Source organism: Myodes glareolus, chromosome 23, assembly GCF_982192425.1.
Source record: "Myodes glareolus chromosome 23, mMyoGla1.1, whole genome shotgun sequence".
Lineage (NCBI taxonomy): Eukaryota > Metazoa > Chordata > Mammalia > Rodentia > Cricetidae > Myodes > Myodes glareolus.
This window is the reverse complement of record NC_142048.1, coordinates 52,939,852-52,963,352: the sequence shown is the minus strand read 5'-3', so window position 1 is coordinate 52,963,352 and position 23,501 is coordinate 52,939,852. Positions and strand designations below refer to the sequence as shown.

At 42.4% G+C, this 23,501-nt stretch overlaps 1 protein-coding gene across 2 annotated transcripts in view; it reads right to left on the bottom strand.

Annotated features, from left to right (window-relative positions):
- Positions 1-23,501, bottom strand: part of Csmd1 (CUB and Sushi multiple domains 1) — a 1,511,659-nt gene that overhangs the window by 175,797 nt on the left and 1,312,361 nt on the right. For both annotated transcript variants that reach the window (XM_087901170.1, XM_087901171.1), the window contains exons 27-30: positions 14,065-14,256; positions 8,056-8,194; positions 4,567-4,754; positions 197-391 (exon numbers count right to left, since the gene is read on the bottom strand). In XM_087901170.1, coding sequence (XP_087757296.1) covers positions 197-391; positions 4,567-4,754; positions 8,056-8,194; positions 14,065-14,256 — 714 coding nt within the window. The remainder of the gene's footprint in view (positions 1-196; positions 392-4,566; positions 4,755-8,055; positions 8,195-14,064; positions 14,257-23,501) is intronic.

The window sequence follows — 23,501 nt, the reverse complement described above, 5'->3', positions numbered from 1 at the left end:
CTGAGTAAAATAAAAACATCACCTTGTTCATTCACAGTGAGAACAGCTAAGTGACTAAGGGCTGTCCTAGGGACTCAGCAGTAACTTCCTGAGTGAGTGGCCCCCACTTTAGCTGGGGATTATAGCCTGGACTGTTAGACTGTATTTCAAGTAAAATACTACAAAGAAGGAAGGAGTGAAGCTGAGTCATATGCACCTTGACAGGTAGGCAGCGCCCGGTCCCAAGAGGGCTTCCCATCGGCTCCAGTCACACACTCAATGGATGAGGGGTCCAAAATCTTGTAGCCAGAGTCACACTGATAGGTAACTGTGGAGCCCAACTTGAAGTCAGTTCCAATTCTCGTCCCATTCATTATGTTCCCAGGATCAAAGCAAGCTTCTCGGGGCTTCTCTGGAGAAGAAAAAAACATGTGTGCCATGATGGCATCTCTGAGTAGTCATTCTCTTTGTTTCTTTGCTTACTCCATTCAGGATCCAGCACAGTGTCCACCATGGGAAGAACTGCTTAGAAACACACAGTCAATAGCTAATGACTGTGTTAGCTTAGAGGTCACAGCAGGGTATTTGCTTCCAATAAACAAATGATCTTTACTCTCTTAAAAACGATCTTTTTATTAGAGTGATATAAAATTATTTTCATGTAAGCAAAGACAGGGTGTTCGTGAGATGTGCAGCTTACCAGCTGCTGAGGGCCTAATGGTGTGCATTTTAAAACCGACTGAGGAAGATTTCAGGCTCATTTTCCAACTTGTCCCTGACCCACCCCCACCTGACTTGTTGCACACTCTCGAGGACTGATGATTTGGTTTTACAAAAGGAAAAACTGCAGAGACTCCGAAAGTCAAGTGCTCCTTCTCGTGGCAATGCAGACAGACTCAAGTCAGGAACTTACAAAGCGCTCTGGATTGCGGTTCCTGGGGCTGATAACGTACACTGAAGACTGCCAGGCCTAGCAGGAAAATGACATCTAAGTGACAGCCATCAGGGATGACATCTGGTATGTGACAGTTGCCCCGTAATTTCATCTTAATTTCAGAAACTGCTGAGACTCACTGAGGGTGTGCCACATGCCAGCCTGAGCTGAGCCCCATGTCAGTTGTTACTGTCCTTCTGCAATGAAGAGCTGACAATTTGGGGTTCAGATCCAGACAGGGCACTCACAAGGACACATGCGTGAACACTAACCCTGTAGTCATGGACCACAAGGCCCAGCACTGATGTCTTGTACGTTCTGTCTGGACGCTCAGAGTGTGTTGCTATGTGGTATTTTTCACCTTCTGCTTCAACAGGCCACTCAAAACATCAATAAATGAATGAATATCTGTCTATAACTATGTGTTCTGTGAAATTCTAGTTTTAGTCATGCTTTATTTAGTGAGCATATCTTTATTCTTCATCTCCATAAGAGGGCCTAGTATGGGTGAGGTCTGTGGAGCAGAACTTTACAGACTTCCCATTGGGTGTTATAGAAGGTGGAGGACAGTATCCAGCTCCATGTTATGGCCGTCTCTTTGGTGGCGTCAGAGGGATGGGGTATAATGAGGTTTTTAGGATTGGTTCAGGCTCTGAGATAACTTCAAAGCATAGACAACCTCTTTTTCTTTTGGTTTAAAAACTCTCCCTCCATGAAAAGTTCACAAATGCCAATTATTTTATCTATTGCAAAAAAACGAATGTCAACTGTACATGTAAGGAGCATCGGGATATACAGGTGCAGTACTGAATTCCATTGTTGGTACTTTTGGTCTGGGATCAAGGTTGATGATGTTACTTTTTGTTTCTTCCTGATCATGGTCAGCGTGTCATTCATCACCCAACTGAGCAATTGTGTGCATTACTCTCAGGAGGAAGAGTGATACGGAGAACATCAAGTGTGCAAGAGAGAGAAATGGATGGAGTAGGTTTAGAAATATACCCAGGGCATGTATTTAGTGGAAAAGAAAGATATCAAACAAATATTGCATCTTAGGGAGTACTATGGGAAGTACAAGAGGCTTGTCTCACTGTTTATCCATTAGTTTTCAATATTTTCAGTTAGATTTATAACACTCTGTGGATCAACACCAACAAGGGGAGATTCCCTGGTAGACATTCTTCCAATCTATGTAATATGTTATAGCTGAACGTACCATAGACTGTGAGATAATTTATTAAATTTATAAAAGCAATTCATGTTTATATATTTTGGTCAACCACAATGATTTATCTGAAATCCTTTCCCTGCTCTCTCTGGTCCCTCAACAAACAGTTAACAGTCAAAGACAAGTGCTGTGGGACAATGGTCATTTATCCTCTCCCTTGTACTATTTTTAATAAAATGTTGATTGGCCAGTAGCCAGGCAGAAAATAGAGGCAGGGCAATGAGAAAAGAAGAATTCTGGGAAGAGGGAAGCTCAGTCTCCAGTCGTGACCCAGACGCAGAGGAAGCAAGATGTGTCTGCCTCGCTAAATAAGGTACTGCGTCATGTGGCCAATCAGTTTATATTTAATGTAGACCTCTGTGTGTTTATTTGGGACTAATGTAGGACTGGGCAGGGCGGAAACCCCTGTCAACAGACAAGTGTCTCTAATTACCTCATTGAAAACATAATTGGATATTAAAATGGTAGTTGACATTCTTATAAGTCTTTATAGCAGCCCTGAATCCTATGTAGATCACTAAACATTTAAGCAAATAAAGAACGAAAAAAGCTTCCTATTTTTTTATTCCTTGTTTGCCATGCACACCAAAGTTGCCCCATTTCATTGGTTCTGCAGTCATTCAGGATACGGGTAAGCACAGCTTGTTTGTAAGCATCAACCTTGCCTCATTCAAAAGGGAAACCTTTCCTGTTGTGTCAATCAGTGTAGACCTACAGCCTTGCCTTCTTTCTGATTCTCTTTTGCTATAAATCTCGTTCAGACCAGTGTGTTGCTTGGTAAGACATGGCTTACACAGCTCTCTATTCACGCCACTGATTGAGAGTTGGGTGGCTGGTTTGCCTTCAAACAATTGCATCGAATCTTGTGGCTCTATTTACCGATTGTCAGTTCTGAGTGCTCAGTGATAAATCACAGTCCCCTTTCTGTTTACATTTGGCTATGCTTTCTAATTAGATGACTTCATACCGGTGTGTATTTTCTTGTTGTTCCTGTCCATTCCACTTAGGGAGACCTTTATATATTCCTGCTTTGTAGAACAAATGAGTGGGACATGTAGGGCCTCTGGGGTGGCTGCCCTGGGACCCCTCCTGGCCCATCTAGCAACGGTCCCTGCAGTCTGTTGCACACATCCTGAGATCGTTTGCCCTTGACAGTGTGGTGACACTGATTGGGTAAGCTCCTGGTGAGTCTTTCCCACTAACTCTTCCAGAAAATGTTCCAAACATTAGGAACTACAAATACTCAATTAAAGGCTGACTGGAAACAGTGGACCCAATGAAGAGGCCGTCTTCACTTCTGGCTACTGGAACTTTATATTCCGTGCTTTTAGAGGACTCTGGCTTGAGTGGCTGCTTGGGCTGTAGCTATGGTGGACTAGGAGCAGGCTTGGTGAGGGTCATCTACAGTCTTCTGAATATGTGTGCCATCTGACAAGGTGCACACGCATAAGGGCCATTCTCATCACTCCCAAGCACAGCTATTTCTACCCCAAAAGCATAGGCTCAACTGTATAATGTTTACATGCATTTTAATAAAGACCCCATGTTTGTGGATTTTGAGAGCTTAAACATTTTATTTTAAGTTAGAGCCTTATAAAGTGCTACAAATCCATTAAAATTGTGACTGAGATAGAAGGTCCCTTCATTTCACTTGATAATTTTCACTCCAGATTTTGTTTCTTATCTTTACCCGAATCCTCATTATGATTGATGGTATCGGGCTAATAGTTGTGTCTAATTATTGCTGTGTCTTAATCTCACTCTTCCTTCTGTCACAAAGGAATTCATATTGCAGAATTTGTTTTCATTGACTCTACATCAAAGTTCTCGGGTTACAGTGGTGTTGTGCGCAGCTTTTCCCGTTTGCCTTGGATTTGATAGATCACAAATCACCTGTGGGCTGTGGATCTGAGTTTCAGAGACATGAATATCTGCTTGGGTCAGAGCGTCTCGTCAAGTATGCACCCATGGGTGAGGGAGACCCAGGTGGTGATGGGTAGTGTCCCAGGGGGAAAGACTGAGGCAGAGCAATCTCAGTGAATGTAAATCTAAGGAGAGAAATCAGAAAATGCTAACACATATCAAAACGATCCTGAAATGTCATCAAACTAGCTATTGCACATGCCATAGTCTATCCTCTGGGGACAATGCACCTGGAAAAACATTTTCCCTGCTATTTTTGTCTCCTTTTCCATCAGAGAGAGAATAAGTTTCTAAAAACATGACAGGGGAGGCTCTCTTCTTCAAAAAGACCACACACACACACACACACACACACACACACACACACACACACGTACCACATCTACATAGGCAGGTTAGAAACACATGCGTTTGAGACACAAAATCTCGTAAAGAGGTAACTGATAGCAGAAGTAGCCCCTGACAAGACTTAAATTTCCCACACTTCCATCTCAGCACATACCTTTAAATTCAATGGCAAACCCTGACAGGCCAACCGAAGCATCGCTCCTGAATGCCAGGAAGAGGCTGTTACCACTGCTCTCAATCCTCTCTGGCGCTTGAGAGCCCTGGAAGCTTCCAATCAGAGGGCTGTTGGAGTCCTCCCCTTCGTAGATATGCAGGAAGTCATAGCTCGGTTCCATGTTAAAACTACAAGGAAGGACAGTGTTACCTGCATCCCCAGTACAAGCCCACCCCATGTCTCCAAGCAAATGTTTTGGGACACATCACAGTTTAGTTTTCTTTTACATAACAATTTTGATTATCACTATTATCAAAATTAAACATAAACCAATCACCATGCTAAATTAGAAGTATCATTTGTAATAAGCACTATCAGTGTTTTGCATAATAGCTAACACACCCAATAGTAGACAATTTTGAATGGAGCCAAAAAAAAATATAGTCATATTGGTGTAGCACCCCTTCTCTGTCCCCATGAACTTGCTAAAGAAGGGTAACTTGGAAGAGACCAGACTCAAAAGAGATAGATTTTCACTGAATCTTGATTACTAGGTGAATATTTTGAGATTTAAAATGTGTGAACTTTGCAGTGCTATGTATTATAAAAGTTAAAAATCAAAAACCTCTCACTGGTCTATGTTTCCACTGAAAACTATAATTATCTTTGTTTCCTTCGGTAAATGAGCCAATGTTTATGGTTCCTGCAGGGGCAGAACACAAATATTTCTTATCATGTACCACATTGAATATTCCAACCAATCTCTCTCTTATTCCTTTAGTCTCTTCTTCCTTCCCAATTTCTGTGCTTCTCTCTCCCTCTTTATTTTCTTATTTAATATCAACATCCACTCCATATTAAGATTTGAGTCATCTGTTACTGAGAGGCACAATGACATCACTATTATCTTAAAAAAATCTATTTGCAAATTCATAATTTGGAAACCTAAATCTTATTTGCAAGTTTGCTGGCATTAGACATGGTGGAGAAAGAGCGGAGCTTCCAAGGCTCAGGGAGTTGGCAGAATCACAAAGCCATGTGGGATTTTATTGGAAGAATAATTTTAGCCATGGTCATTTTCATGGATAATTCTAGAACCTGGTCCTGTGCCATCTCCACTGTCTAGCAAGGCTGATTACGACCATAATTACCAACTGAACACAGAAATACAATCAGACACACGAAAGAAAATAAAAACACATTCCGTGCTGAACATTTTTTAAGTATACAATAGTTTTGGCATAGAACCTTGATGTTTAATTTACAATTAATTTCAGTTCCCTTTGTAATAATAGAGCTTATTTATACTTAACATATCAGAATAAATCTATAAACCTTAGTAACTTCCCAGATCTAATCCAGTCTGTGCAGTGGGTTTGAGTTCCTGTGAATGAACATGACTATACAGTCCAGACGGACAATGACAACCATTGTTCCCCCATCACCAACACCAGCACACACTCGCTGTTGTTCTAGAATGCTCTCCTCCAATTTCTCTGTTAGACTCTCATCTTCACAACAAGTACACATCAGAATTCAATCTTCTGAGAGAGTCCTTTGTGTTGCAAGACTCTAACGGTCCTCTGAAGACTGGGGTTGCTGTCCGCATATGGAGGCCTCAGAAGAGCATCATAGATTCCTCCTGTTGGAGCATCCTTTCCCTACACAGGATTCTACCTACTTCCCTCATGCCACATGGATTCTGGGATGACAGACACAGGATGATTCTCATCTTAGCGCACAGACTTTCCAGCTCAGAGAAGCTACCAGAATACGGGTCAAAACAGACAGGAAATAAGCAAATGGTTCAGAGAACCAAAGAGTTGGAGGATACTTGGGGATTATCTGTGTTGTCTATCTTTTGGATAGGTGTGCAAAACACTGCAAGGAACCTTCCTTTGACAAATGCTCTTATTTATTATCAAGTGAACTCTTCCTTGATAGCTTTGGGAATTGGTTACTGCCACAGGGGTGGTGTGAGACTCAGTAACGGGGCTCTGCTTGCATCTGATAGCCACTTCCCTCTTTAGCTCCAGGAATCAGATGGCCATGCAGATTTAAAAGGAGGCCTACCAAACACTATGGTGAAGGATCACACAGCTGTGTCTGCCAGAGCAGGCTCACCCATTCTGGGAGCTCACCACGTGTCCTGAAAGCGTTTGTTCTTTTGGCCATCAGTAGAAGTACCTTCAGGAGAAAGTACCCCGTTAACGGACTGACATACAGAGCCTCAGACCCATAAGTTAAAGTGAATCAGGGACGGTGAGAGAGGGGAACATGCCTGGGGACTGAGTGTAGGCTCGAAAAATCTGAGGCAAGGAAGTCTGCCCCCTGGCAGAGAAATAATTTCTAGTCTCTTTGTCCTGATGAGTTGAGAGGTTAGCTAGCAAGACTACTTAGTCATTTATCTTCCAGAACACCTCCTTCATTTATTTTTTTAAACAATCAAAGCATATTATTGGATAAGATCTCAATGGGCACTAAAATTTAATAACCACATAGCATATATGGTATAATGTGTTAATACGTTATCGTATAAGCCATTCTTCCTCACTATGAACAATTGCCTGACAGAAGCAATCCAAAGAAAAAAATGATTTATTTTGGCTCATTGTTCAGTGACTATAGTTTATAATGGTGGAGAAAGCATGGCTGCCTATGGATCCTTCCATGGAGGCCAGAGGTTATGGTCTGGCTTGTTGATATTTTGCATGGCTGCCTATGAATCCATTCATGGAGGCCAGAGGTTATGGCCTGGCTTGTTGATATTTTGGTGGCCCAGGGCCAGCCTAGCTGGAAACAGGGCTCTCCTGTAACCACCAAGCCCCACCTATATGACTAGATGTCAATGAATAAGGCCCTGTATATAAAAGATTCCAACAGTACCATCCGCTTTTGATCAAGCGTTCAGACCAGGTAGGGAGAGGACAGTCTATATTTAAGCCATAACCACAATGGAGTTGACGTTAGTAAATTGTTATGGTTCTGAACTTTTATCATCTAGTGGGGCAGGAGTGAGTGTCTGTTTCTTAGACACCGATGTCTAGAAATCAAACCTTAAAGAGAGCAGGCAAAGTCTGGGGAATCTTCTGTTTTTATGTCCGCTTCATCTCAACAGTTTTAACGATGGTAACAGCACTGCCTGAGTACTGTCAGACAGAGTGTGCCATGGAAAGAAATCGGGCTTCCCTGACTGCAACAAGTGGGGGACATTGGGGAGGTATTCCCTCAAGTGTCCCCACAGCATGATTTTCTATGGCCTGAATATTATGCAAGTGAAGCATTGATGTACAGAACGCAAGCAGCATGTGAAAGAAACCCATGTATGTCTTACGTGCAGAGCACTGCCGTCAAGGAAAAGTAGCTCTGTTCCTGCAACCCTGCCTCTGTCGGGGTCCCTGCTAGATATTGAGCTGCTGGCTCACCCCACAGAAAGTCGGACATGGCATTAAAGTCCTACTAAAGAGAGGTAGTCTGCACCAGACGCACCTTTTGAATATCAAGGCAATGACAAAGTCCGGGTTCACCTTAATTCTCCAGTCACACTCCTTCCCGGGAGGGTATGGCTGTGGGTAGTTAGGGGACAAAATCACTCCCGCCGGGCCCGTCAGATTCCCGCCGCAAGCCGCTGTCACAGAACAAAGTCACAGAGGGACAGTTAGAGCAGAGATCCAGAATGCTGAACACAGGCAAGTAATTCTTTCTAGAAAGGAACAACTGTCTGCAGGATATCTAAAACAGTTCACCTCCAAATGTTAGGACAAGTTATTAAAACCCACAAAAGCTCTACCATTTTCTTGTGATCTTTGAGGATTTTAGACTATACTTTATCCTGTTTTTAGAGAGAATTCTTAAACATCTATCATCTATCTATCTATCTATCTATCTATCTATCTATCTATCTATCTATCTATCTATCTATCTACCTACCTACCCACCCATCTATTTTTAAGGCAGGTTCTATAGCCCAGGCTGTCCTGGAACTCACACTGTAGCTCAAGGTGGCCTTGAAACCATGGTGAGTCTCATGCCTCTCAAGTGTAAGGATTACAGGTATGAGCCTACACCCCCAGCTATGCTTTACATGATTATAACTGGCAAATAAAACGTCCTTTAATTACTTAAGTCTTATTCAAATAAATTGAACAGTCTGCTTAACCTACACACCCTCTACACATGCATGCTTGCACTTATACTAAAATTTGATATAAAACCCTTCTTGAATGTTACAGTTTGATCCCAATGATGTTGCTGCCACTTCTCATCGGTTTACATAGTCAGGGAACCCTCTAGAACACAGACTTTCGGTGATATAATGATCAACCTGCCTTCTTTCTGAGCATCTAACCTCCAGGACAGTTCATCATAAGCAATCAAGGACCAGCTGTTTGATAAGTGATTACAAAACAGTTTAAGGTCACACCGTTTGGGGCTGGGTTTCTCTCCCCACTGCATCAAAACAACAAAGCAAACAATGATCATTTATATGATATTGAGGGAAGGCCATAATGAGTTGCAACCCTTGCCCCTAGAGAGAAGGCATGATCATAGTGCTTCAATACTATTGTTAAAACTCTGTATTGGAAGGATCGAATGAGCCTCGCAGCCACTAGTTGTGACCTGCCTGAGTTCACATCTACTCCAGGTGGCTATTGACCACATGGCTTAGCATTGCGATCAAGTGCGATAATTTTGGTTCCTAGAATCTGAAGATATTTAGTACTGTTCTAAGTATTAAATAAAATTCCTATTAGATCTTTACCACATGGGCACTGTTCAAACACTGCAGTTATAAGGTCACATATTTAGGGTGCTGATGCTGTCAGAGATTCCATGGTTCTTTGGGCAAATTCTGGGGCTTGTGACCAAGTTGTTTCAAAATATCATTCTAAGTAAACTACAGCATTCCTTTTAAATTACAGACATTTCATATCATTGACAATATAAATACATATGCATATTTGCAAATAAATAAATAATAAAATACCCTAATTGGTCATCCCTTTTCCCCCTCTACAAATAAAGATTTGCTTTGAGTAAATAAGATTAAAGAGGGTGGAAGGAAGAAGTTCACAGTGTTCAGTAACGGTTAGGTCATTAAGCAGTCACTGAACATTCCTGAAAATCCAATTTTTCAAAACAAGAAATGCAATGAAATCCTCGGGTTTCACAATAAACTCAGTTTGATCAATGCCACTCTGAATACCATGAGAGTGCACTCAAGTTACACGAGATGTGTTGACAGATGATGAAGGCCTGTATCTGTTGGCAAGCAGCTCATCTTAGTAACTACGTGGTCATCATCATGTGGTCCCTGTATTACCCTCACTGAGAGTTTTTCCCCCATCACCCATCATGACGGATGCTTACAGAACCTGGGATAAGAAGTCAGATCTGAGAGAGCTGCCATACTGGCATAGCAGTGCGGAACTAGAGGTGCCTGAAAGCCAGGTAGATTCTAACTCTACCCTGGACTTGGGAGAGGAACTAGGACAGATTTGGGGCACTGTCACAGAGGGCTGCTCAGAGTGTGACTCAAATATTGGTTTGTCGGAAACACAGGGGAATCAAGTCCTTCCTGCTGGTCCCAGGAGCTCCACCAAATGAAGCTGTTAACGCTGTGTGGTGTTAAGTAGCACCCTTCTTTCTGGTTCTGGAATCCTTCATTTGTGCTTCATTAGGCTTTAATTAGAGAGCTCATAAAACCTTTTCGCTAGAATTCGAGTTTAGAAGATGTAGTTCAGAGGCTCTAGCAACTCCACCTGGACTTTGGGTCCACAAAAGCACGCTCAGTCACATCTGTGCCAGAAGCCTCTCCACACAGGTCGGTTCCCACTCAGCTCGTGCGCAGTCACTCTAACGAGACAGCCAGCATTCCTGCGCACAACACTGAGGCGTTCACACCATCCAGGGAGCCTCTAACTAGTCATCCAGTCATCCTGCCCTGCAGGTAGGAGCCTTCTCTGGTCATCAAATCACGTGTGCAGATCGAAGATAAATGGATGCTTTTTAGAGCACTGTAGAATTTGGACCCCAGGAAAAAAAGACTAAACCAAGTGAAACTGGAGGGCTTTGAGGGATAGAGCATGCTATTCTGATTATAAAAATTCAGTGTGCTCTAGTTTGGAGACCCCAGGCCTGAAGACCCGGCTATATTGCTGAAGGGAAGGCTCATGAGTCAGGCACACAGTGTACAAGGATGAGGACTCAAATTTACTTCCCCAGGATCCGTGGATAAAGCTGATCATGGCCGTAACCAAGTTACTCCCAGTGATGGTATAGGAGGGTGGGGATGGGTGGATTTCAGAGCCTTGCTATCCAGCTTGTCTAGCCAAACTGATGAACTCCAGTTTGACCTCAGAGAGACTCTGTCTCAGAAACTAAGATGGTTAAAGAAGATACCTGATATTGATTTCTGGGCTCCACATGTACACACATGCAGCGGTGAGCACAACCACAGATTCACATGTATTCCCACACCCCTCACATAACATACATACATGTATGTTTACACACACAACACACAAGCATATACATGTAACACCCAACACACACAAACACAAAACCATGCAAAGACAAACACAGAGATGCACATATAACATACAGACACAGACAGACAGATAGATGCACACACACACACACACACACACACACACACACACACACACACACCCGACAGCTAAACTATAAAAGTTCAAAAGAGACATTCCTTTTTTCAGGGGGCTTTCAGAAAGAAAAAGAAGAGAGATAATAATGCAGATCTTGAGGAAATTATCAGCAAAGCCTGGAAAATGCATGTTAGATGTGTCATGAGGAGCTGGTGGCATGTCAGGGGAGCGTGAAGCAAAAAGGAGCTGGTACACACAAAGGGGGCAGAGCACACTGATGGTGGGGAAATGAATAGAATGGTAGCTAGCCAGTCTGCAAAAAACAGCACAAAACCACCCTACCAGCCACAAACAAACAAACAAACAAACAAACAAAAAACAAATCACCCAACCAGCAATCAAATGGAAAGATAAGGTTCAGACCCATATCTAATCTAGAATGTGAATTAGACAAGAATAATTTATCACTTTCTTTAAAAATAAGGTTAAGAACCCTCCTAAATTGTGATTTTTTCTGATTAGGGCAAGTAAGCAAACATGGCTAATGACAAGCAAAGTTGCGGTAAATGAACTTTTGGGGGGTCTTGTGTCTTAGAGAGCTACCTCTGAAGAAAGACACCGCTGCTCTCCAATCACAGATGCTTTACAGAGGCTGCTCTATTATGGATGACGTCATAAAAAGGAACTTCATTGTGCACTTGTACAGAAAAGATGGGTGCAGCACTATTAGACGGCACTGACGAGAGACTAGACAGTGTCCCTGGTATCAGGAGAGGGAGCTGTGCTCAGATAACCCACATCACTAAGAATCCGGTGGAAAAACAAAAGAGCACCCCAAACACCTTATACTGCTACATCAGTGTTCAGGCAGGACATGTTTATAGTTATTTTAAAGCAACATCTATACATATGCTTATGAATTTTATTGATGTATGTTGATGTTAATAGCAAATGCTTCCAGTTAAAAAGACATCTCTTTTCACTTCTTGCTTTGTTATAGCTTATAAAGCACTCGCAATGAACGTGTATTATCTCCAAATGAGAAAAAAAGTTTTAAAAAATGTTGCCTGCTGAGTAAAGGATTTATATGGGAGCTCGTTCACAGTCAGCTGAGGCATCAGTCTGGAAATACGCTGCAGGGGACACAACCCTCACTTCTGACAGGTGAAATTCACGGTGCAGTGACGGAATGGCATCTGTCTTTCTGTCACAGAACATCTATCTGGGTAACCTGGCCCAGGCCCTCAAACACCTGACTACTCAATTGCTGTAAAGGATTTCCATTTGCCCTTGGAAGGGCTGCTCAGGACCCAGAAGGACAACGGGGGCTTTGTGCTGAGCTGTGGGTTTTTGAGCTCTTGCTACAAATTAGGTAACTGAGAGATGGCTATGTCAAAGGTATGGGGAATCAAGGAAAGTGGCCAAATTTTACAATTACCCCTTGAACGTAGAAAGGTTAAATTGTCTTTAAGAGATTAACTTAGAATTCCTTTTTAATGTTTCCCTTTGTGAGATTAAAGGTACAAAATGGAAGAAAATTAAATCATTCAGACAACATAGGCAGACATGTATAATACAGATGTATACATAACAATGCATAACAACTAAAACAGACACATGGACACATAAAAATCAGACACAGAAATATGTATACAGCACACACAGATGCACACAAAATACACATACAACTCATCTAAGGACATGTACATACAACATAGATACACACATCCACATCAGCTGATAAGAGGCAGAAGGAGAAGCTCCACTTTCAGGAACCTTCACAAAGTAAAAAGAAAAAAGTTCACAAGGACAGCTGCATTTATTCTATTTTGAAAAATATTCAAAGTGTCAGGAGTCACCTTTGAACAGGGCAGGCAATGAAAAACCGGCCATGCTTAAAGGTGAGGAAGATGAAGGAACAGAGATGCCTACGAGACAGGGTTGGTGTTCCTTTAGGCCAGATGCTGATGAACAGAGCCCTCAAATCTGAATCTCATCTGTCTTCAAGGCCATGAGTGTGTCCCTTGCTTCCCTCACACAGCCTTTTGTCACAGATCAATTTAATTTTTACACCTTCAAGTAGAAGATCTAGAAGTACCAACTAAGCTAAATAGTTCATTAAAAATATAAAGTTTAGTTAAATGTCATTTTGGAACTAAAACTGAATGCTTTAAATAGGTATTTTATAAATAGGTATTTTATGTTAAAATATTTAACAGAATGAAGGGCAATTTGCATATGATTCCTATTTTATATGAGAATCTATTTCCCTAAAATCGTGTTTGTGAAAGATCATCTTAGATGTCTAATAAGACCTTAGATGCTTATTGAGACCATAGCTGCCAAAGCCATTTATTACTACATTAATAAGTTGGACAGGGAATTTTAATTAGTGTTGCACACAATTTTCTTCTCTATTTTCATTTTCCCCAAAGGCAATATAATTTCTACTTCTCAGGATTCTATCTAAAAGGTACAGATATTATAGAAAAACATACTTCTGAAAAGAGAAGGAGCAATGCAATAGTAGGTTTTGCTTGAATGTGTGCTTTATATTAAAAATGAGGCCAGCAGTGGTGGCCTTATAAATTTTGAGCCACGTAATATTTTAAGTCGCACAGGCTTGGTTGATATATATTTCCATAAGAACTCTTAAGGACAGAAATGTTAGATAAATGTCAATTACTGTACATTAAGGAAATCACATCCTTTAGTTCATCTAATAAAATAAAGGTTTGCAATAAAATTTCAGCATTGTCTCAGAGAGCCTGAGGCCATTTAAGAAGTTCCTGAAACATCCTCCTGAAGAAACAAAACATTAGCAGGCCTATTCAAAGACTAGGCTACATTCATTCCCAAGCGTGACAGTTCCATTTCCCGGGCCCAGTACCTATGCACGAAGGGGGGTCTGGCTGCCAGAAGAAGCGGCTGTTTAGCTGCACACAGGTGATCTTGGCTTGTCCTTGGAGTTGGTATCCAGGGTCACACTGGAAGGTGATGGTATCTCCAGGTTCCCGGCTGTCACCATAGCGGGTACCATTCTGGGGCATCCCAGGGTCATTGCAGGTGGATGCGATGGATGCTGTATAAGAACAAACAATAGCTGGTCAGGTGACGAAGAACCAGGTGTCCACACATGCTGGGGTGGCTGCTGTCTCTAGGGTGAGATGCTCAGCATTGGCATAGTGCCCCAGATGTTTTCCTGGAGCATAAGAAAAGGGGTCCTCTTTGAGGGAGGACTCAAGGGCATAAACTTTGCTTCCAAGCTCACGTTGAATAAATCCTAGCAAAATCTTATTGAAATTTGGCCACTTATGAAATTTTAAATATCACCTTTACCATATTATACTTAGTATACATTATCCACACATTCCCTTCTAATCTGCCATTTAACAATAATTAATAATGTCACATATCACAAGTTAAATAATTTAATGGAAGACCTATAATCTCAACCTGGGGCAAAACTCAATTGGAAGGGTGCCCTGATGTGACCCCTCCCAGTGACTGCAGAGTGGGCCAGATGTCAGTCTTATCAGAGGCGCCATGGATCCACAGGCTACTGTCCAGGAAAGATGATCAATTATACTTTTCTATTTTTGTAAAACCTGAATCATGAAAGGGAAAAGGAAAGGAGGATGGGCAGATGGTTCCGTGGCCACAGTGCTGGCTGTCCAAACATGAAGACTTACTTCAGAATTTCCAGAAACCCATGTCAAAAACCAAAGTATGCAGTGGCACTCAGTTGCGACACTGGTACTGGGGAGGTAGAAACAGGAGGATGCTTACCGGCCACCCAGTCTAGGTAAAAAGGTAGTCTTGTGTTCAGTGAGAAGGCCTGACTCAATGGTCAGCCCTGAAAACATTCATATAAACAACATTAAACAGAATGAGCAGGTTATACTCATATGTTTAAATGTATATACCTATATATGTACATGAGGGTGGGGAGAAGAGAAGGAGGCAGAAAGGGAGGAGAGGGAAATGATGAAGTAAAAGGATTCCAACAAGTTGTTTGCAGGTTGTGTTGCACAGGCATAGCGGTTGTGGAGACAACACTAGGCGGGGTGTCATGTTCCTGCTAGCAGTCACTGAAGCCCACCCCTGAAATCATGCCACGTGGGCAGCTGCCTCCCTACCCACCCAGGCAGGAAAGATGCCTAGGAACCCAGAACTCATGCAGGGGTCTGGACTCTATCACCCCATGGAACTTGACAGCCCAAGGAAAGAAGTGACGAGGTCCTATTTCTATAGCAACCATGTGCTCTCACAATTAGATGATACACACAAAGACCCAAAGTCTAAAGTTTCTCCTCCTGTTGAGCCCTGCCTTTCTTACTTCTATCTACAACAGTGGAAAGTTACTATTGATGTGAGGAGCTGGGGTGAGTTGACATCTCTGTTCCTGCAATGCCAAGGTTGTGGAGTTGATGGGCAGCCTTTGCGTTTGACTAGTGAATTCTAACACTCTTTTGTATATACGTATATCTATATATAGTGTGTTATATTCAGTTATACATGAGTGTGATATATATTATTATATTCATTTGCAGCTAGTTAAATACATTCACTTCAACAAAAAAATAGAAAATACAACTTAAAAGGAGAGTGGAGCTGGGAAATGTAACTGAGTTAGTAGAGTATTGCCTAGCATACATAACACCTCATAAATCCAAAACGACAGCATATGCCTGTAATCCCAGCACTCTGAAGGTAAAGACTAGGGGACCAAAAAATGTCCATGGTTGTCCTTGGTTACATGATGAGTTTGAGGTCAGGAGGTTACCCTGAGACACAAGAGATCCTGTCTCAAATATATAAAAATAAAAAATAAAACAAGCAGCCAAAACAGCAACAATAACAACTGTGTGGCTGAAGGGTTTCTAAGATGATGGAGGAGCATGGGTGAACAGGAGACAGAAGAATGAGTGTCACCGAGGAGACACAGGGGACTGGGGAGCACTAGTGCCAACATCAAGGACCTCACGGTGAGTCGGGGCTGTGTCAGATGTCAGGTCTGCTCAGTGGGATGCAATTAGAGCGTAATGATCTCACACAATGATTTTCACCAACTACTCCGTGGAAACAAGACTAATAACCAAGTTATTAGATAAGATGGGAGAAGAGGCCATATGAGAACTAGCCCCCTTGGTGGTCCTGCTTCTTCTTAGAGTCAGGGAAGGGAAGAAGCTAGCTTCTTCACTTCCATTCTCTCACAGGGTTTCATTGCATATTGGATCACAGACTCCTGGGTATCTCCAGCATGCCAAGAACAGCGTAGTGAAGCTGCTCCTGCCATTATGCACATACCAATGGGATCACTGTGCAGCTGGGACCGCCCTCCCCAACCCTCGCCCACACTCTGGTAATGACTTTCCTGAATATCTTTCTACAGTTCCTTGCTTTTCTAGTTGATCACCAGGAATTTCTGCCTTCCAGTAGCAAGTGCCCAGAAGGCTCAATGCTGTATGCTGGTGGAAATCCTGCACACAGGTTCATACCAACTCCTCTGGAACTTTTTCTCTCTCATTTCTCAGTGTTCTACTCCTGAGGTTCATATGTGAGCATGATGCTTAGTCTCTTAGTTAGGGTTTTCTTGCTGTGAGAAGACACCATGACCATGGCAACTGTTAAAAAGTAAAACACTCCACTGGGACTGTCTTACAGTTTCAGAGGTCTAGTCCATTATCATCATACTGAGAAATATGGCAGCATGCAGGCAGACATGGTGCTGGGGAGGGAGCTGAGGCTTCTCCACCCTAATCAGCAGGTAACAGAACTAGGCCCCGCTGGAGCATAGGAGACCTCAATCCACCTCCACAGTGATATGCTTCCTCTAACAAGGACACACCTACTCCCACAAGGCCACACCTACTAATAGTGTCCCTCTCACCCTGCCAAGCTTTAAAACACAAGTCTATGGGGGCCATTCCTATTCAAACCAACACCCTTTGATTATCCATCTCACTGCTGTATAGCTCCTTCTCTCTCATGAGTGTGTGTGCCTGTGCAAGATAATGTGTGTGAGAGTATTTGTGCTCTCATGTGTGACTGTGGAGACCAGAGGTCACTTTCTACTATATATTGTGAGACAATCTGAGACAAGGTTTCTCACTAAACTTGCAGCCCACTGACTGGTTAGACAGGGTAGGCAGAAAGCATCTGGGATCGTCTTAGCCCCATTTCTAGGTGCTGGGGTTAAAGGCACTTGGCATTATGCTCATCTTTTTGTGTAGGTGCTATGGATTACACTTAGGCTTGCTCAGCAAGGACTTTACCCACTGAGCCCTTAGTTTCCTGATATATTGCTTTATCACAAGCTCTCCATTTTCTTAAAATTTTATTTAAAAAAATACCCAAAATCTCAATCAATAGACTCATGTAAAAATTTAAGCTATGTATTTTCTTATTCTAAAAGGTCAAAGTTGGAACATAAAAGCAATCAAATCAAAGTCAAGCTCTAGCAATACAAATAATACCATGTCCAGCATCGTGGTCTCACTCATAATCTTCTGGGCTCCAGGGGCTTGGGCATCCCCAGATCTTCAGCTCTGCCTCTGTAGCACACACAGCTTGTCTCATAGTATCAGGCTGCCTTCACTCCACACCTGCCGCTGTCTTTGTCAGTGTCTTACGGGCCTGGCATATCTAGTATCCTAGGGTCTCCATGGCAACTTAAGGTTGCAACTTTACCAGTGTGATCCTGAGTTCTCTTCAGGGATCCTAACCCTGCTAAAAGATGCCAAGCCTCAGGCTTTCCCCATGATCCTTTCAATCCTGGGTTCTCTGCTGCAACTGAGGCTATACCTTGACCCAGCTGGTACCTAGTCCAGGGATTCCAACTATGCCACATACTACCTGATCTCAGCCTTTCTCATTGTCCCTACTAATGTAGTGCCTCTTATGCTGTCAAAAGTGATACCAGGTAGATGACTCTTACATACTGCCCAGCTCAGCTATCAGCTTGAGATTCAACCTTTGCATCCCTGGACCAGAGCTTGTGAGATGCCTCTGAGGACTTGCCTGCAGGTTTTTACCCCAATAATGCTGATCTTTTGTAAACCACAGCATATTCTTTAGCCTTAGATGACCAGAAATTACAGGTATTTAAACCAAACTTCACATTAGAAGCCCCAATATCATATTTGCATTCCTCTGAAAGTTCAAGCCTTCATAGTATGTGTTATTCTCAGTATTGTCTTTCTAGCTTCAACAATACTACTTCATTAAGCGTTGAGTATGCACTGGCTTTTTCAGTCCAATGTTCCAAATGCCTCCCCAGTCCTCCCACAAAATGACACGGTCAGATCATTACACTCAACTTCCCCTGGTACCAGTCCTGTTCTAGTTTGTTGTCTGTTGCTGCCATGAGCTCGCCAACCAAAATCAACTTAGGAGAAGAAATAATTCGTGCAGTCTACCCTTCCAGGTCACAGCTCAGTTACTGAAGGAGCTCAAAGCAGGAAGTCAAGCAATGCAAGGCAGTTTACTAGCTCTCCTACATCCCATGCTAAGGTAGCTTTCTTCAGAGCTCAGGGCTTCCTGCCTAGGGATAGTTTTGTCCAGAGGCAGTCTGGACCATACTGACCATCACTCAAGGCAGTCTCTCACAGACCTGGCCACACAGGCCAGTCTGATAGGGACAGTTTCTCAGCTGAAGTTTTCTTTTCCAGGTGACTCAGGTTGTGTCAAGGTGACAGCACTTTCCTAAACACGGAAGTAATCTGGCCAAAGATGAGCAAATGCTGCCTGTTCAGATTTCCTCTGAGAGCCCCTGAATGTCTGCAGGACTGTAAACTCAGCACTGTCCTACAGTATGATGCTTTTATCACCACCGAAAGCAGCGTATTCTAAATTCACAGAACCACAGGATGTATTCCCCTATCTCAAACCCACTAACATTCTTCTAAAATACAGACCTCAGAGGATATGTGTGTGACATCCTGGCTCCCAGTGACCCTTACACATCCTTTACCTAATAGTAAGATGTTTAACTCATCCTTTTCACATCTAAACCAAACTTCTCCTTAGAGTTTCTGCAATAACACTGATCGTTAGCAGCTAAGACCTCAGAAAGTTATGTGCTCATAAAGCCTGTGTTGTACAATAACCAGAAACACTGAATCCAAATAGCTCTCAGTACTTCCAGCTACAGGACGAGTTATAAAAAGACAGCTACAATTTTGTCCAAGAGGATGTTCCTATTGTATGCTCATCTTTGAGGAACATTTGTGCCTACTAGTCAACCTATGACCGAGGCTTAGTCAAATTGAAGTGGGCTCAAAACCCTTAGACATTTGGAACTGTAGAATAAAAATCAAAGGTTCTCAGGGTTATTCAGATTCCATTAAAATAAAAAAAAACATTAAGAACACTTGAGGAAGGAGGAAGGAAATGATGTTTTAAAATGCTGGAGGGAATATGTGGGTTGCATCTTTGAAGCAAACTTCATTCTCTTTAAGTTGTGAATAGAAGATAGATGTTGGTTGGGAAAGGACATTAACATAATTTCTTACAAATTCGAAAGCCTCTAACCACAGATATGCTGGGCAGGAGTGGCTTCTGTATCTCAGGGTCACAACCCAGTTGTCAATGTCAACCTTCTGACTCCTCTTCCACACTCTGCTCCTGTATGTACTGATCCATCTTTCACTCACTGTCCTTTTAGATAGTTTTGGTCCAGATGAGACTTGAAGGACTCTCAATTTTCAGTCTTCTCACCATCAAAAAAGGAAGAGACGCTTTCAGTGGTACCCATCTCCCCAAGAGTCTCATGGGAGAGGGAGGCATCCTGAGCTGACTGACGTTCAGGTTCCTGATTTGCCAGGATCCCTAGAATGCTCCAAGCTATGGGCCCTTCCCTTACTGTTTTCTATGTAAGGGACATTCCATTAGCTTCCCTGCAGAAACTAGAACCGCCCCATGCATCAGAGCAATGACGCCACAAGTCAGTTCTAGGTGATGGCAACACATCTGGCATTTTGTTGATAAATCACAGCAGTGACGATATAGACTCTTCCATAATAAAAGCTACAGTGACGATATAGACTCTTCCATAATAAAAGCTACAATGATGTTAGTCTCCAACTAGGTGGTCACTTTCTCACTGGGGGACTTCGTGGAATATAATTCTCTTTTCTTTTTTTATTAAGAATTCTTTAATACAATCTTTTCTCATTTTACATTGCTATCACCATTCCCATGCCCTCCTCTCCTCCAGCTTCCTCCACCTTCCCTGCACCCCACTTCTCCATCCATTCCTCAGGAAGGGTAAGGCTTCCCATGAAAAGTCAACAAGGTCCAACATTTCACTTCAAGGCAAGACCAAGGCACTCCCTCCAATATCTAGGCTGATTAAGGTATCCCTCCAAAAAGAATGTGCTCCTAGATACCAGTTCAAGCACTAGGAATAAATTCTGGTATGACTTCCAGTCGTCCCACAGACTGTCCAAGCCTCGCAACTGTCCCCCACATTCATTGAGCCTAATTTGGCCCTACACAGGTTCGCCTGCTATCAGTCCAGAGTCAGTGAGCTTTCACTAGCTCAGGTCAGCTGTTTCTGTGGGCATCAGCATCATGGTCTTGACCCTTTGCTCATAATATCACTCCTCCCTCTCTTGGGCTAGTCTCAGGTAGCTCAGCCCAGTGCTTTGCTGTAGCTCTCTGTATCTGCTTCCATCAGTTTCTGGATGAAGGTTCTATGATGAAAATTAAGTAGTCTGATTACAGGGAAAGGCCAATTTGGGGTTCTCCACACTGATGTTAGAGTTTTAGCTGGGGCCATCCTTGAGGACTCCTTTAGTGGAATACAATTCTTAATCATATAAAAGTAATTTTCTTGTTTTATAGGAATAGATATTAAGAATTTAAGCTACAGTCTATTAAATGAATGGAGTTATTCATACACACTATTACATCATCGTTTATTGTGTATTTGTTGGCTAAACTGATAGACCAGGTGGCCCTCCATGTTCATGGTTTTTGTGTTCATGAATTTTAAATTTGTGGCTATGTTGGCTATGGACAGATATATTTCCCTTGCCATTTCTCCCTGAACAACACAACCTGGTAACTGTTTACAGAATATCTCATTGCATTAGGTATTGTATATGTCGAGAGAAGATTTCAAAGGCATAGGAGAGTATACTCAGCTATTTTCTACATCATTTTCTACATCATATTACTACACCATGCTGTGTCAGGGGCTCAAGCACCCATAGACTATGGTGAGGGTGGAGGAACCAATCCAGAGGCTGCTGAGACATGGAGGGCAAAGCTTACTTAATGTGTCTGGGTTATTGAAAACCCTCTGTGTGCAGTACTCTAATGGGATATGACGTTTCTGACATCTGCCTGGACATTTACATATGTGTGTGCACATGTGTATGTGTGTGCATGCCTGGGTGTGGGCACACCTACATAGGTACTTGTGTCTGCATACATTGCAAGCTCACATACCTGTGTGTTTATACAAGGGTATGTGCATATGATACATGTGTGCATGTGTATATATGCACATGTATGCATAGATATACATGGAAGTGTGCATATTTATGTGAATAGGCATATATGTCTTTTGGACATACACATATATTTGTAAATGTATCTATGTGCCTGTGTGAGTATATATAGAGATGTGTGCATGTTTCTGTGCATATATGTACATAAAAGTATATAAGTAAGTATGCACATATGTGTAAGTGTACAGGCATATCTGTATGAATGTGAGTTCATGAGTATATATAACTATATATATATGCATGTATGCATGTGTGCATATGCTCCTGGTAATATGCTTCTATGCAATTCATATCCTGCATCATGACAGGCTCATTCTTTCTGCATGTGTCAGACTGATACAGCCTTGGGACCAATGCAACGTGAGAGTTGTCCTTTTTGGTAGACAGATGTAGGTCAGGTTCTACCCATGTCCCTAGGGGAAGCACCAGCTTATGTTTCCATGGAGACCAGTTCTTCATAACAGGCTAGAGGTCTATGAAAGCATAAAAGTATTTATTTACTCAAGCAACTTATAAGAGAAAGGAGATGAATTTGTTGCTTATGGGTTCAAGGATTTACATTGGAAGTATGTCTGGGTCACCTCTGGTTTGGAAGAGGTTGGTACCTCATGGGGAAATCCAGCATCCTTAAGTACAAGGTGCTGATCCTGGGTGGACACATGGGCAGTAAGGATGCTGTCCCTTCCCTTCTCTGGCTGAGGACCCGAGAATAAAAGAGTAAGTGATTGTTCTTTGGGGAGTGAGAGTTGACTACACATACACGAAGTGTAAAATCGGAGGTAAAAAAAGTCAGGGCCTAGACTGAACTTTCATAGTGGGAGATGGGTGGATGATCAGCCTTCACTATAACAGCACACAGCAGAGGAGCCGTGTGCCCCTTGGACCCACACTAGCCCTACCCATCCTGGGCATACAGATCATAGCTGCCCTCACCAGGAGCATGTGAGTCCCACACCTTCCTTCTCAGAGATCAAAAAACTGAGATTCATCCAGAGAAGACTTGTGCTCTTCCAAGAACAGAGGGCAGAGAGGTGTGTCAGGAGAGCTATTTCAAAGGACAATGACACTTCAGCACCGAGTCACAGGGCAAACTGTGACTTCTTTCTTTCATCACCAGCATGAAAATACTGTTCATATACCACCTTTGCATCTCTGGGAATGGTTCTACCTCCCCAAATCAAAATCCTGGCTGTTGTCCATGGCTGTCTTCTTTCCACCTCACATATTCATCCAAGTGTGACCTCTTCCCATGGAGAAACACCCTTCAATTTTCACTTGTCTTGGTTCTATGACGGAAATTAGAGCAAGAAGGGTTTTCATCTTGCTTGAGGATAAACCAGACACATAAGTGAGTGAGTTGCATGCTGAAGGACTCAAAAAAAATGCAGGCGAATGGGATGTTGATAACTTGTACCATTACAGTTACTGAAAAATGACTATTGCAAGCTTGAAGCTACAAGAATAAAATGCACTGCCAAGCAAAGATGAATTGTTTATGGGATTGCACATGAACAAGTATTTCTGGTGATAACCAGTATATATCCCACCAGTACAATATGACCCTGGGTAAGCAAGAAATAAAAACTGATTTAAATAAAAATAGTGGTGATGGAGAGAAGTCTCAGTTGCTAAGAGTGCTGGCTACTATTACAGAAGACCAAGGTTTGGTACCCAACTCTCATGTCGTAGTTCACAGGTGTCTGTAACTCTAGTTCCAAGGACATAATGACAGTGTATTCTGATCAGCATAGGCACCAGGCATACATAGAGTGCACAGAAATATGTGCAGGCAAATTATGCACACACA